We start from the raw sequence: 13997 nt of genomic DNA on the forward strand, positions 1-13997 counted from the left end.
ATCTTAATTAGAATCGATAGAAACGAAGCTGGTCCTGCGGGGTTTATAAAAGTAGCAGAAACATCTCGGGTCGCGGCAGCAGGGGACGAGGTCCCGCCCCTCGTTACGTGCGGGGATTTGATTGGTTTAAAACGCCGGGCATTCAAAGCGGATTGGCTATCACTCATTGCCGATCACCGCAGAGTCGTTTCCTTCGCTGCGTCGTTCGGGAACGCGCAGTTCGTCCCCACAAGTGTCTTCTGAAGGGGGGGGGGCGCTGACGTTAATAAAAAGTCCGGCGGCAGGTGGGATGGACGAACCCTCGGAACAGATGCGGCCCCTCCTGAGAGCCGTGAGTACCCGCCCGACGCGCAGCGGCCGCCCGGCCACATGATGTTCGCTCGGCTCTTTGTCCCCGGGTTCGCCCCGGAGCAGCGAGGGATGCTCGGGGGTCACATTCAGCCGGCTGCCGCTATTGTTAGCCGGCTTCCACTTCTGACACGTGGCGGAGGCGACACCTGTGCTCGAGTCTCCCGTTGTGTGCGCGTGCGTGTGCGCGCGTGTGAGAGGAGTCGGCTCTCGTGTTCACTTCTTCTTCTTCTTCTTCTTCGTTTGTTTTCGCGGGTCAAGCTTCTGGCTCGCGGTGATGAACTAGCCGCGCGCGAGCCCGGCCGGTTCCGTTAGCAGCGATAGCAGCGTTAGCTTCTCTCTTATTTAAACGTCCCGCTGCGTCTCGGACCTGGACGCGGATGTGAGTCAGAGCTTCGTTCATTTTGCTCTTTAATTAAACACAAACTGATGTTTTACAGCTTTTGACCGGCTCCGCGCGCAACAGGTTTACGCGTTCACGCGCAGCTCGTGTCAGATTCATCGGACGGCTCTCGGACTAGATCGGCTTCCTCCGTCAGGAACCGTGAACCGAAAAGTGGAAGAGTAACGACACCGCGCGTTACCGCATCCTGTCAGAGGGAAGTGGACCGTAAAAGGCACGCACGCTGCTGGGCTGGGTTTGATTGATCCTCACGCACGTCACGCATGGTGGTTGAGGAAGCTCGACCTTTGGCTGCACGGTGGATGACTGCGCTTCCTCTTTGAGGGGGGGGGGGGGGGGCAACTGATCGGGAGCAAAGGTCAAATTAACTATCGACCCAAAAAACGGCACGTAAACATGGGGGGGGGGGGGTATTGATCGGCTGGTCATCGCTAACATACCTTAAAGGTGCATCACAGCGTGTCATCAGTTGGAGTGTGATTATCGGAATCCGATATTGATCGGCGATTGATCGGCAAGCGTCCTGTACTCTGCTTTATCCACAAACCTGCAGTTGATTGTGTTTGAAGATCGATGGCTCATTTATTGAGGATGGGAATCATCCCGTGTCCTGGGGGGCGGTGCCGCTGGTTGCTCCTCCCATCTTTGGCCGGGTCGTTGCACGCCGTGCGCCGCTCTGTGAAGCCTGCTGTTATGATAGCACGATAAACACGAGGAATTCCTTCCGTGCCCGTCTGCACCGTGATTGGCTAGCGGGGCGCCGGTTCGTTCGCGTCCGACCCAATCACCGTTTCAGAGCGGGGCGTGATCTGACGGTGGAGCCGCTGGAGTTTAGTTTGGGCTCGAGTCGTCTCTCCTTCACGTTCGCGTCTCCCTCGACGCCTCGAGATTGTTGCCAGATTTGATTCTTGGCCTGCCGACATTTTAAGTATAAGAAAGGCGGTTTAAAGTGCAGCTTTCTAAAATGGCGGCCTGTGCGGCGTGTGCGGAGAGGGTTTAAAGGCTTACCTCGTTCCAGGAAGTCTCGGGAACTCGCCAACCCCGTGAGGGTAATCTTTGCTTCTGAGGCCTCTGAGGCTCGGACGCTCAGGAAGGAAGGAAGATCCCAAGCAGACCTCGGAGTCCGCCGAGGGAACGCTGGGACAGTCCAGGAAAGACACCATTACATCCTGGACCCGGTCTGGACCCGGTCTGGACCCATGAGGTTCTCATTTCTGCTCGTCCGACGTTCCTCCCTTCATTCCGTTCACACTTGAATCCCTCTTCACTTTTAAATGAAGCTGACCCCGTCGTGAATGACCTCCGACCTCTGGGCTTCACGGCTCCCCATAAAGCGACTCCGGGTCGCGTTGAGGGTCCTGAATGTCAAAGGCGTGGAAGCGTTCGGGATCTTAACGGCGACGCTGCAACCTCTGAAGAATTCCTGGCCGGCATGCGAGCTTGCTTGTGTTTATCTGGTTTGGGGGGGGGGGGGGGGGGGTGGTTCTTCATTTGTGACCTGAATACCTCGGCGGTGAGCATTTCAGCGCCCTTCAAATGCGTCCAAGTCCGTGCGCCGGCGTGCGTCCGTGCTTTTTAGGCTCTCGGCTGGGCGGCTGAAATATTCATGGAGCCGCGGCGGGATTGGCCGGCGAGCAGAGGGGGGGGGGCTGAGGGGGTAGAATGTTTTGAAGCAGCCTGCCCCCCCCCCCCCTCTCTTGTCTGTGTATAAAGGGATGAGCGGAGGAAGAGCGAGCAGACGAGTGCGACAGTCTCTCTCCTAGCGCTTACCTCACATTTTAGCGCTCGCCGTCAGAGACGGACCCGACCCCCCCCCGCGTGTTTGATGTTTGAGTCTAAATGGATGAACAGAGCGAAGGGGAGCACGCACCAACGGTACGTCTTCACCGTTTGATCCGTGTGTCTGTGCGTGTCCTGATTTGTCGGTGTTCTTTCACCGCACGGCGGAGACGCGGCGTGCGCTCATAGAGGCGAGGAGGAGACGCTCGGAGGAGCGGGACGGCGAGGATTCCTAACGAGGTTCACTGCTGGTCTCCATCGGATCGATTCTGCAGCGCGGGGGCGGCGAGCTAAAGGCTGATGCTGAGATTGAGAGAGAGAGAGAGAGAGAGAGAGCTTGTTTGTTTTTCTGCAGGCGTGATTAGAAGGAATCAGACGTTCCACGCAGGACGCGGCATTCCGACCCGTTTATGTCTTGCTGGTGGAACGGCGTTCCGTTCCGTGGACGCACCGGATGGAACTTTAAATGCGTTCCTTTGAGTCCTCAGTGACGTGAATTAAAGGTTCCCTCCACGCCGGTTCTTTGGTGGCGCTGGAGATGCGTGCGTTCCGATCGTGCACTCAGAATATCCTCGGTTAATTATTCGCTGTCCCGAAAGCCAAAGCGCCGGCAAATGAAATCCATTCTGCACGAAAGCGTTGCAATGCATTCTGGTTCGTCTCGGGGTGAGGGGGCGGCGAGCTCGGCTCAGCGGGCTCTTCAGCGCCCTGAGACGACCTCAGTTAGGACGGAGCACCGATTAACCCGCCTTAGGTTCCACGTTTGTCCGGTGCCCCGGGGCGCCGGGTCGAAAGGCAGGCGCGTGCACGGTGGCACGGACGGCGTTAGCGTGTAGCATCCCGTCTCCCCTGCAGCTAAACGTCGTGCGGTCGTGTGTTGCACATTTTAATAAGTTTGTGTTTCCTCTTTGGTCGTCCAGTAGACGCGCGAACATGTCACCGAGCAACGCCAGGCGGGGGGGGGGGGGGGGGGGCAAAGACCAGAGGCTTATTTCGGACAAAGCTGTGTCGGGTTGCATCACGTGTTCCTGAAACGCCGGGTCGGCTGTCGCGTGTGCGTGACCGCAGCATGCAGAGAATGCATGATCACGCTTAATTTGCATAAATAAACGGCTGTTATTGGGTTTGTGCAGTTTTAAGAAGCTTAACGGAGACTTTACTGGACGCCGCGGCGAGAAAGGTGAAGCGCGACCTTTGGCTGCTCGGCTCGTAATCCTCGCTTCTTGCGTTTCCTCCGTTTTCGTTTATCTTTCACAGTATTTCATGACGGTGGCATCAACAGGATGTTGATTCCAGAAACGTGGCTGCCGAGGTCGCCCTGTCGTCCACGATGAATCGCACGCAGCAGGTCGCGTTTTGTTTCCACGGCAGCGCCTCTCTGTGATTGGTCGAGGCCGTTGCCGCTGCGTTCAGGACAGCGGCCCGTTTTTAATTCATGAAAGACGTCTGAACTCGTATTTGGGCCTCTCGGGGGCCGACCTACACGGGGTATAAATGAACGCCTGATCCTCATCGACTGCTCGCCCGCCACCGCCCCGTCGTATTTATACCTTCTGTATTTGTGTTGTTCTAAAAGGAGCCGTTACTTAAAGGTCATGTCAGAGGGGCGTCGCCCCGTTTCCGTTAATCCTCTTTCTGCTCTCAGAACAGCTTGAAGACTTACCAGCTGGATAATTCTAACAAAGTCCCCCCGTGGCCCTGCTGTGTGTGTTACGTGTTGATTTCGTGGGGGGGGGGCAACACGAAGTGATGTAATGAGGTGTGAAGAAGCTTGTTGATCCGTTCTGACCTCGAGCGTCGGAGGAAAAACAACTTCTTCCATTAATGTAAAGGTTTGATGCAGAATATGGTGAACTTTTGTGTGTGCGTGTGTGTGTGTGCGTGTGTCCTATGTATTGATCCTGGCCTTACTACAGGTCAGACCTTTCTAATGAGGGCACTAAACCTTGACGTTGCTGTGAAGCTCGCTCTGAATCAGACGGACCTTCCGTAGGAACGGATGAAGTTACTTCCTGTTCCGGTTCCGGTTCTCGGTAAACCGTTGGCGGTCTCTCTCCTAGCGGACGCCGTTTCTTTAAGGCTTTCGCCGTCTCTCTTCAGGGTCTCGATGAGGAGGCTCTAGTGGACCACGGGAAGAGCAGCTTCACGACTCACACCAACTATGAGAAGGAAGACTTGGACAGTGAGTTTAAATGTTTTTACGATCCGTTAAAAACATCGAGAAACGCACGTTGACGGAGGTTTTTGTCCCCCAGGCCACAGAGCGGTGTACGTCGGCGTCCACGTGCCCATCGGAAGGGAAAGCAAGCGAAGGCACCGCCACCGAGGACACAGACACCACCGGAAGAGGAGAGAGAGGGACTGCGAGGAGGGGAAGGAGGACGGCAGGGACTCCCCGACTTGTGGTGGGAAGCGTTTCTACGGGATAGATTAGGAAGCTAAAGACGCGAGCTCCCAGTGAAGCACGCCGGCTCGCGTTATCCGCCGGCGTCCTTTTGAGACGTCCCTGCGCCGGCGGCACGCGGCCACCGTTAGAAACGCTGCGTCTCTGTCCGCTCCCGGTGCAGACACGCCGTCCCAGAGGGTCCAGTTCATCCTGGGGACGGAGGACGACGACCTGGAGCACGTCCCGCACGACCTCTTCACCGAGCTGGACGAGCTCTCCTTCAGGGACGGCAGAGCCACCGAATGGAAGGAGACCGCCAGGTTAGCACGCCGCTCGGGACTCGTCGGTATCTGGAGGACGTCCCGCTGAATATCAGCTTGACCTGGCTCGGCGTGCGCGCGCGTGTGTGTGTGCGCGTCTGTGCCGTTGACCCGCAGGTGGCTGAAGTTCGAGGAGGACGTGGAAGACGGCGGCGAGCGGTGGAGTAAGCCCTACGTGGCTACGTTGTCCCTGCACAGCTTGTTCGAGCTCCGCGGCTGCATCCTCAACGGCACCGTCATGCTGGACATGAGGGCCAACAGCATCGAGGACATCGCGGGCATGGTGATCGACAGCATGGTGGCCACGGGCCAGCTGAAGGAGGCCCTGCGGGACAAGGTGCGCGAGGCCATGCTGAAGAAGCACCACCACCAGAACGAGAGGAAGCTCAGCAACCGCATCCCGCTGGTGCGCTCCTTCGCCGACATCGGCAAGAAACACTCCGACCCGCTGCTGCTCGAGCGGAACGGTGAGCTCTTTATTCCTCCGTTTCCCGCCTCTGGGGGGCGCTGCCGCTCAAAAAATAGCGTCAAATAAATCGGTCCCCTTCGAGGAAGAGAAATCTGGGTGCTGACTGCGCTAACCTCTCCGGCTGCGTCAGGATGGGCGTGCCCACTGTGGGTGTTCCTAAGATGGCCGACGGTTCTTGTTCTCGTGCTCCTGACTGGTCTCTGCTTCCAGTGCGCCTCGTATTAACCCCTTCCTTCCTGCATGCAAGCCTCCTGAGGGACCTTAGCCTCGGTCCTGGCGTGTGATTGGTTCCTTTGGTCGTTAGGCTCCTCCCACATGCATCACAGAGTCATCCTTTAGTGTCTCCATGCTGACGCTAGCGCCGACCGCTAGCGGCTCCTCTGCCGTGCTCCTGGCTGCACCTCCTCCAGATTCCGTCGCCGTAATGTTACCTCGACTTCATGTGTTCCTCCTCTCTGCTCCATCCCTTACTCCTTTGTTCCTCCTCCCTTCTCCTCTCCCCCTTTTTTTTGCCTTTGTCTCCTCTGTTAGGAGAGAGCCTGTCCTCTTCACGTCTCTCTCTCCACAAGCCGGGGGCATCTTCTTCTGTCTCCAACCTCCCCCAGAGACAAGAGTCCAGGGTCTCTGTCCTGCTCAACCAACTTCTGCCCTCTTCCTCCTCCAACAACGGGCCGTCCCCCGATCCCCCGTTCCTCAGCACCCAACAGAGTAGCCCCGCTTCCTTCCGCTTCTCCAGCAAACACCTGGCGTGCACCCACGGCGCGGGTGCCGGCCCAGAAATCCCCGAGGTGGTGGTCTCTCCTCCCGAGGATGACGACCCAGAGGAGGCGGCGTCACCGCAGCGCGGCCGGCGAGCGTCCTCGGCGTCCCAGGGCCTCGAGCCGATGCCCTTAGAAGGCAAATATCTGTGTAGCCTACGAGTGTGAGTCACGGCTTGAACAGAGAATGCTAGCACTAGCATGCCAGCGCTGCGCCCTGTAGCTCCGGCCCTGTGGCCCATCCCATCGGCGACCCACAGCCGGGCTGAGCCGCTTCCCACCCTGTCTCCGTGGTTCTGTCTGTCCCGCCGCCCTCGTCCTCCTCCTCTTTGTTTACGTCTCCTCCTCTTCCTCCACGCCTCGCTCGGCTTCGCTCTCCTCCGTTGCTGCTGCATGGCTGCCCTCCGGAGGGCTTCGGCTGTCATCGTGTCCTGTAAACGTTTACTGCCTGTTTTCGTGTGTGTTTTTTTACACCATCCTCCTCTTTTCAGTCACAGCAATGATGGAAGACCTTTCGAGGAGGAACGTCCTTCGTCGTGTTTCGCTAACTGTCCGGCGTCCCTCGTCCTCCGTTTGTAAAACTACAAATACGCAGTGAATTTAAAATCATCCGAGACCAGCCACGGGCAAACTGCGGCCCGTATACGGCCATATTGATCTGATCCAGGTCCCGTCGGACTAAAAGCCCGGAGCTGGTGTTCCGTGTTCCGTGATGTCACCGGAGAGCGGCGTCGGTATGGAAAGGATTTATTTCAGGAAGTCAGTCATTAAATATAAATAATGCATCATTGGGCTCTTCCTCTTCATCGTTTCCTGAGTATAAACCTGACTGAGGAAGGGCAGCTCGGCTAAATATAAGCCCGAGGCCCGGTGGGCGTGTCCGTACGTCTGTGTTCCGGCCAGTCCAGGCTGGCGGTGTATTATTAGTGTGGACGGCTCCGCTTCAGAGAACTTATTATAGCTGGGGGGGGGGGCTTCTGTAATTACACCCCCTTCAAGCGGAACACGCAGGACTTCCTGAGTGTGTGTGGAAGGTTATTCAAAGCAGCGCGTTCCGGTTTCACGGGGACGTCCCCGTGAGTCTCTGGTTCGTGTCCGCTGGACGGGACTCGCGTGGAGCTTCATCCACACGCGAGATCTGAATGAATCCGGGCGCTAACCGCTCCACATAAGAGTCTGTAAACCGGCTTGGCTTTTGAGCAAGGCGCTGCCGTCGAGCTGCGGTTTGAAAGCCCATCGGGGGGGGGGGGGGCATTCCAGGGCTTAGCCGTGTCGAATGAGCGTTGGCGAACGCGACTTGAGCTAATCCCGCCCTTATCCTGAGAGGCTTTGTTGGGTATGTGAGCAGCTCCCGCTCCCGTTGGGGTTCCTCCGGGGTACCTTTTTCATTTGGGGTTGGAATTCATTGTTTTTAAGTGAAACGAGGAGGGTCTTCATGAGGACGGAGTACCTGGTTAAGGAAACGTTCCTCCATGACGTCAAAGGATGGCGTGCGTTAAGCTCTCCTTTGACTGCCTCATCTCATCTCCTGCTCGTGTGGCCTGAGCGCTAGCGTTCCCGCTTCTGTTCCGGCGTTCCCGCTTCTGTTCCGGCGTTCCCGCTTCTGTTCTGGCTGGAACCACGTCAGCAGGAAGTACAGGGCGCCGGTTCTGCACAGACGCAGCAGAACTTCCACACCTGAGATCCTGCTCACCTTGAGCCCGGGGAGACGGGCGTTCCTCTAAAGCGAGCTTCGTAGCATGCATGAATTAATTTACCCAGAATTCCATCCCTCCTAGGGGGAGACAAGTGACGACTCCACACGTGGCGTTGGATGGAGAAACCGCACGGCGATTCTCCGCCGGCCTTTGCATAACGTCCATCTCTATTTCACCTCTCCCTGTCCCCCCCCCCAGGCCCGCTGGTGTCCCTGAACTCTGTCCCAAATAACCTGGATGCCGACAAGGTGGTGGAGAGGAGGCCGTCCAAAGTAGGGGTCAGTAGAGAACGCAGTGTCCCGACCCGCGGGGGGGCCCGCGGGGGGGGGTTGGTGGTCGTTGCCCCACCCGTAAAGGACATGAGATCAACTCTCCTTTGTGTAGTCGTCATTTTTAGGACTCCTTAATTTGACCATCTAAGTGAGAAATTACAGGGGGCGGAGTTACTGAGTCAAAGGGGGGGGGGGGGTGCAGCAACGACCAATCTCTGCTCAGTACCGATTAGTGCTGCTGATCCATCCGTGACCTCTAACCGCACGCTGTCCCTTCGCTCTCCCCCCCCCAGCTGATTCTTGACGTCTGTCTCCGCGTCTCATCGATGGACTCTGTTTCAGGTGGACATGAACTTCATGAAAAAGATCCCCCCGGGAGCCGAAGCGTCCAACGTCCTGGTGGGGGAGGTGGACTTCCTGGAGAAGCCCATCATCGCCTTCGTCCGCCTGTCTCCGGCGGTCCTGATCACGGGACTCACGGAGGTGCCGGTGCCCACCAGGTACAGCCGGCAGCGGCCGAGGCCGTCCCGCTGTCCCGTGACCCTCTAACGGACGGACGGACGGCGTCTCGTCCCCTTCGTAGGTTTCTCTTCCTGCTCTTGGGGCCTCGCGGCAAAGGCCCCCAATACCACGAGATCGGCCGGTCCATGGCGACGCTGATGACGGATGAGGTGAGGTTCCGGTTGGATGAGCGGACGTGCGCCCCCCCCCCCCCCCTCATGAGAGTCAAACTCGCCGTGCAGATATTCCACGACGTGGCGTACAAGGCCAAAGACCGGACGGACCTTCTCTCCGGCATCGACGAGTTCCTCGACCAAGTCACCGTCCTGCCTCCCGGGGAGTGGGACCCCACCATCCGGATCGAGCCCCCCAAGAACGTCCCGTCTCAGGTTCGGCACGTTGAGAGCGCCCCCTCGTGGCGGCAAAGCGGCATGAACTGAAGTCTCCTTCGGCCTGCAGCTGAAGAGGAAGAGGCCGTCGCAGCCCAACGGGACCGCGCCTCCTGCAGGAGAGCTGGAGAAGGAGGCGGAGCATCAAGCGGGGCCTGAGCTGCAGAGAACCGGGAGGTGAGTTTTATCGGACCCGAGTTCCTCCAGGCGTCCTCGCCTGTAGCTAACGTGCTAACGGGCGCGTCCCAGGATGTTCGGCGGCCTGACCCTCGACCTGAAGCGGAAGCTGCCGTTCTACTGGAGCGACATCCGGGACTCCTTCAGCCTCCAGTGTCTGGCCTCCGTCCTCTTCCTCTACTGCGCCTGCATGTCCCCCGTCATCACGTTCGGGGGCCTGCTGGGGGAGGCGACCAAAGGCAACATCGTGAGTCCTGCCGCTCCGGTCCGAGTCTGCCCGGTCCTCCTCTTCATCGCTCCCTCCTCCTCCTCCTCCTCCTCCGTGTGTGCAGAGCGCCATCGAGTCTCTGTTTGGGGCCTCCCTGACGGGCGTGGCCTACTCCCTCTTCGCGGGGCAGCCCCTCACCATCCTGGGCAGCACCGGCCCCGTTTTAGTCTTTGAGAAAATCCTCTTCAAGTTCTGCGTGTAAGTTCCGGCGAAGTTGCGCTCGCGTCCGTTGATGTGGGTCCGCCGTCTAACGCCCCCGCCCCCCCCAGCGACTACGAGCTGTCCTACCTGTCCCTGCGGACCAGCATCGGCCTGTGGACCGCCTTCCTGTGTCTGGTCCTGGTGGCCACCGACGCCAGCGCCCTGGTCTGCTACATCACCCGCTTCACGGAGGAGGCGTTCGCCGCGCTCATCTGCGTCATCTTCATCTACGAGGCGCTGGAGAAGCTGTTCCACCTGGGGGAGCACTACCCCGTCAACATGCACGGCGCCCTGGACAACCTCACGCTGTACTCGTGAGTCCGGACGCCCGTCCTGCGTCGTCTTCACCTTTAGAGGAAGAGGAAGCGCTCAGCCTGGCGTTTGCCGTCTCGCCTCCAGGTGTCAGTGCTCGCCGCCGGCCAACGCCTCGGACGCGCTGGTGCAGGACTGGAACCGGACGGGCTACGCCCCCGACTCCATCCCCTGGAGCAGCCTCAACGTCTCGGTGCGAGAACGCACGCCATTAACCAATCACGCGCTGCCTCAACCGCATCAGTCCTCACCTCTTGCCCCGTTTGCTCCAGATGTGTAAGGTTCTCCACGGCGAGTTTCTGGGCCCCGCCTGCGGTCACCACGGCCCCTACATCCCTGATGTTCTCTTCTGGTCCGTCATCCTCTTCTTCACCACCTTCTTCCTGTCGTCCTTCCTCAAGCAGTTCAAGACGGAGCGGTATTTCCCCACCAAGGTGAGACGTCCTCTACGTCTCTGTCGCTGCCTGTAATGCCCCCGCCCTCCGGGGCGTGGCACTAATCGGTATAGTTTCCGGGGCGTGGCACTAATCGGTGTCGTTTCCGGGGCGTGGCACTAATCGGTGTCATCTCCGGGGCGTGACACTAATCGGGTGTCGTTTCCGGGGCGTGACACTAATCGGTGTCGTTTCTGGGCGTGGCATTAATTGGTGTTGTCTCCGGGGCGTGGCACTAATCGGTGTCGTGTCCGGGGCGTGGCACTAATCGGTGTCGTTTCCGGGGCGTGGCACTAATCCCCGTCGTCTCCGGGGCGTGGCACTAATCGGTGTCGTCTCCGGGGCGTGGCACTAATCGGTGTCGTCTCCGGGGCGTGGCACTAATCCCCGTCGTTCCCGGGGCGTGGCACTAATCCCCGTCGTTTCCAGGTACGATCCACCATCAGTGACTTCGCCGTCTTCATCACCATCATGATCATGGTGCTGGTGGATTACCTGATGGGGATCCCGTCTCCGAAACTGAACGTCCCGGACCGCTTTGAGGTAGGCTCCGCCTCCTTCCTTCACACGCCTAACTAGAAGTGTGAGCTAAATGCCCCCCCCCCCCCCCCCCTCCCCGCCTGCAGCCGACCTCCAAGAACCGAGGCTGGCTGATCGACCCGCTGGGAGAGAACCCCTGGTGGACGCTTCTGGTGGCGGCGCTTCCCGCCCTGCTCTGCACCATCCTCATCTTCATGGACCAGCAGATCACCGCAGTCATCATCAACCGCAAGGAGCACAAGCTGAAGGTCGGCGCTCTGAGCGGCGGACGCAGCCCGTGGTCCTCGTCTCCTGAATGCTCCGCCTCTCCCCTGCAGAAGGGCTGCGGCTATCACCTGGACCTGCTGGTGGTGGCCGTCATGCTGGGCCTCTGCTCCGTCATGGGCCTGCCCTGGTTTGTGGCGGCGACCGTCCTCTCCATCTCCCACGTCAACAGCCTGAAGGTGGAGTCCGGCTGCTCCGCCCCCGGGAGCAGCCCAAGTTCCTGGGCATCAGGGAGCAGCGCGTCACGGGCTTCATGATCTTCGTGCTGATGGGCTGCTCCGTCTTCATGACGTCGGCGCTGAAGGTGAGACGCCGCCGGACCCGGACGCCGGGCGCGTCCCGCGCGTTCGCCGCTTCTGACGGGGGCTCGTTGTCTTGCAGTTTATTCCCATGCCGGTCCTGTATGGCGTCTTTCTCTACATGGGCGTGTCTTCCCTCAAAGGCATCCAGGTGAGACTCCAGACAGGAGGCGCTGGGGGGGAGGTTCCCTTCACCTCCCCCGAGCCTCCTTCCTCTCCTTCCTCCTCAGTTCTTCGACAGGATCAAGCTGTTCGGCATGCCGGCCAAACACCAGCCGGACCTGATCTACCTGCGCTACGTCCCGCTGTGGAAGGTCCACGTCTTCACGCTGGTGCAGCTCACCTGTCTGGTGCTGCTGTGGGTCATCAAGGCCTCGGCGGCGGCCGTCGTCTTCCCCATGATGGTAGGAACCCGTGGCGCCGCGCCGCCGCCGCCGTGGAGCGCCGGTAAAGCTCCGCCCTCTCTGGGCCTCCAGGTTCTGGCGCTGGTCTTCGTCCGGAAGCTGCTGGACCTGTTCTTCAGTAAGAGGGAGCTGAGCTGGCTGGACGACCTGATGCCGGAGAGCAAGAAGAAGAAAGAGGACGACAAGAAGAAGAAGGAGCAGGAGAAGCTGGTTGGTTGCTTTCGTCATGTGACGATGGATCAGAGACCGCCCCCCCCCCCCCAGCTGATTTATTCCTCCCGTTTCCCTTCAGGAGGCGGAGTCCAGGCTGCAGGAGGAAGAGGAGCTGAGGCTGAAGGTCGCCTACGAGGACTCCAACCAGCTCGCCGTCCCGGTGAAGACGCTGTCGGGGAGGTGAGTGCAGCCGACGTCTTCCTCCTCTTCATCGCTGCGGTCCTGAGGCTTCCTGCCGGTCAGCTGTGTTGTTGTGTCCATCCTGAACAGATCGTACACAATAGGACTAGTGACCCACGGCCCCCCCCCGGTGGAAGACGAGGTAGCGGGGTTGTGTGTCGGATCCCAAACATCTAACCCTGTTGGTGCATGGCCCCGCCCCCTGGCCATTAAACAGACACACCCTAACTTTAGACGATGCGTGTGTGTGTGTGTGTGTGTGTTGTCGTGTTCTTTTATCCGTGACCCCTGCTACGTGTTAGCGTGTTGCTGCCGTGTGCATCTTGTATGTTGATCCCTGCTACGTGTTAGCGTGTTAGCGTGTTGCTGCCGTGTGCATCTTGTATGTTGATCCCTGCTACGTGTTAGCGTGTTAGGCGTGTTGCTGCCGTGTGCATCTTGGCATGTCGTTCTGGTTCTGACCCGTCGGTCGTGCGTCTCTGCGATGAAACGTGGAAATGTGAACTGTGCAGAGTCACATGACTCGGGTGCCAGAGCCCCGCCCCCTTCAGTATGATGGCGGGACGGGGATGGCTAGTCAGCGTTTTCTTTAGGGGTGGCGTCGGAGGATGAAAGTTTCTTCTTCTCTGGTTTTGCACCTTCAGCTGATTTAAGTGTTGAAGCATCTAAACTAATCCCACCGGTTTGTCAGCGTTGCCGCAGCAACCCTAACCCACGATGACATCATAGCTTTAGCTGGACGGTTTCTCACACCTTTGCTCTTCGTCTTCTTCCTCCTCCGCGTCGAGCAGCCAGGAGAAGCTCACCTGCGTTAGAGTCGACGTCAGCCCGGACACGCCGGGAAGAGGCTCCGCCTCCGCCGAGACCTTCCTGTGACGAAGAGAGGCCCTCCTCACCCCCCCCCCCCCCCAACACTTTAGCCCATCTTAGAGGGCCGAAGAAGCGCTGCCTGCCCTCGGCGCTCTTCTTCGGGGACGGCGGGCGTGCTCCCCTCATCAGAACGGTTTCCATGGTGATCTCAGAGGAGTGAAGAGCCCACCCCCTTTTTTGTTTTACTTGTTTTCTCAACCATTAGCCCCCCCCCCCCCCCACAGATGCCAAAGGAGCTGGCCTCACCGGTGGGGGTGCAGACTGCTGTCGGTGTGCGTTCGGGCGCCGCCGCTAAAGCTCCTGCACACATCTGTCTCGGGTCGGCGGGGAACACTCGGTATTGATGTCGCTGCTCGTCGCTGATTGGTTCTCACCGTAAACCTCGCTGTTCACTATGACGTCATAGGAATAGACTTGATGTGCGTTTGTGTTCTGTTGTGTTGTCGTTTGTACTGTAGGATTCTAGTTCAGAGGCCATATGAAGTCTGTACTGTACAGCAAGCACTTTGTCAG

The 13997-nt window shown here is 58.9% G+C and overlaps 1 protein-coding gene across 1 annotated transcript; it reads left to right on the top strand.

The window, feature by feature from the left end:
• The first annotated feature begins 289 nt into the window (after positions 1 to 289).
• LOC137902826 (sodium bicarbonate cotransporter 3-like) lies at positions 290 to 13993 on the top strand. The gene is given in 26 exon segments (XM_068746914.1): positions 290 to 331; positions 4631 to 4712; positions 4786 to 4935; positions 5098 to 5236; positions 5354 to 5703; positions 6237 to 6602; positions 8359 to 8438; positions 8775 to 8932; positions 9016 to 9103; positions 9176 to 9322; positions 9393 to 9499; positions 9572 to 9746; positions 9832 to 9965; positions 10037 to 10282; positions 10368 to 10473; positions 10553 to 10714; positions 11144 to 11257; positions 11341 to 11502; positions 11572 to 11722; positions 11725 to 11822; positions 11900 to 11968; positions 12048 to 12221; positions 12294 to 12431; positions 12514 to 12614; positions 12705 to 12756; positions 13406 to 13993. Coding segments are annotated over 26 exon segments (3615 nt in total). The 3' UTR covers positions 13430 to 13993.
• Positions 13994 to 13997: the final 4 nt, after the last annotated feature.

This window comes from Brachionichthys hirsutus, chromosome 13 (genome assembly GCF_040956055.1).
Source record: "Brachionichthys hirsutus isolate HB-005 chromosome 13, CSIRO-AGI_Bhir_v1, whole genome shotgun sequence".
In the NCBI taxonomy this organism is placed as follows: Eukaryota; Metazoa; Chordata; class Actinopteri; order Lophiiformes; family Brachionichthyidae; genus Brachionichthys; species Brachionichthys hirsutus.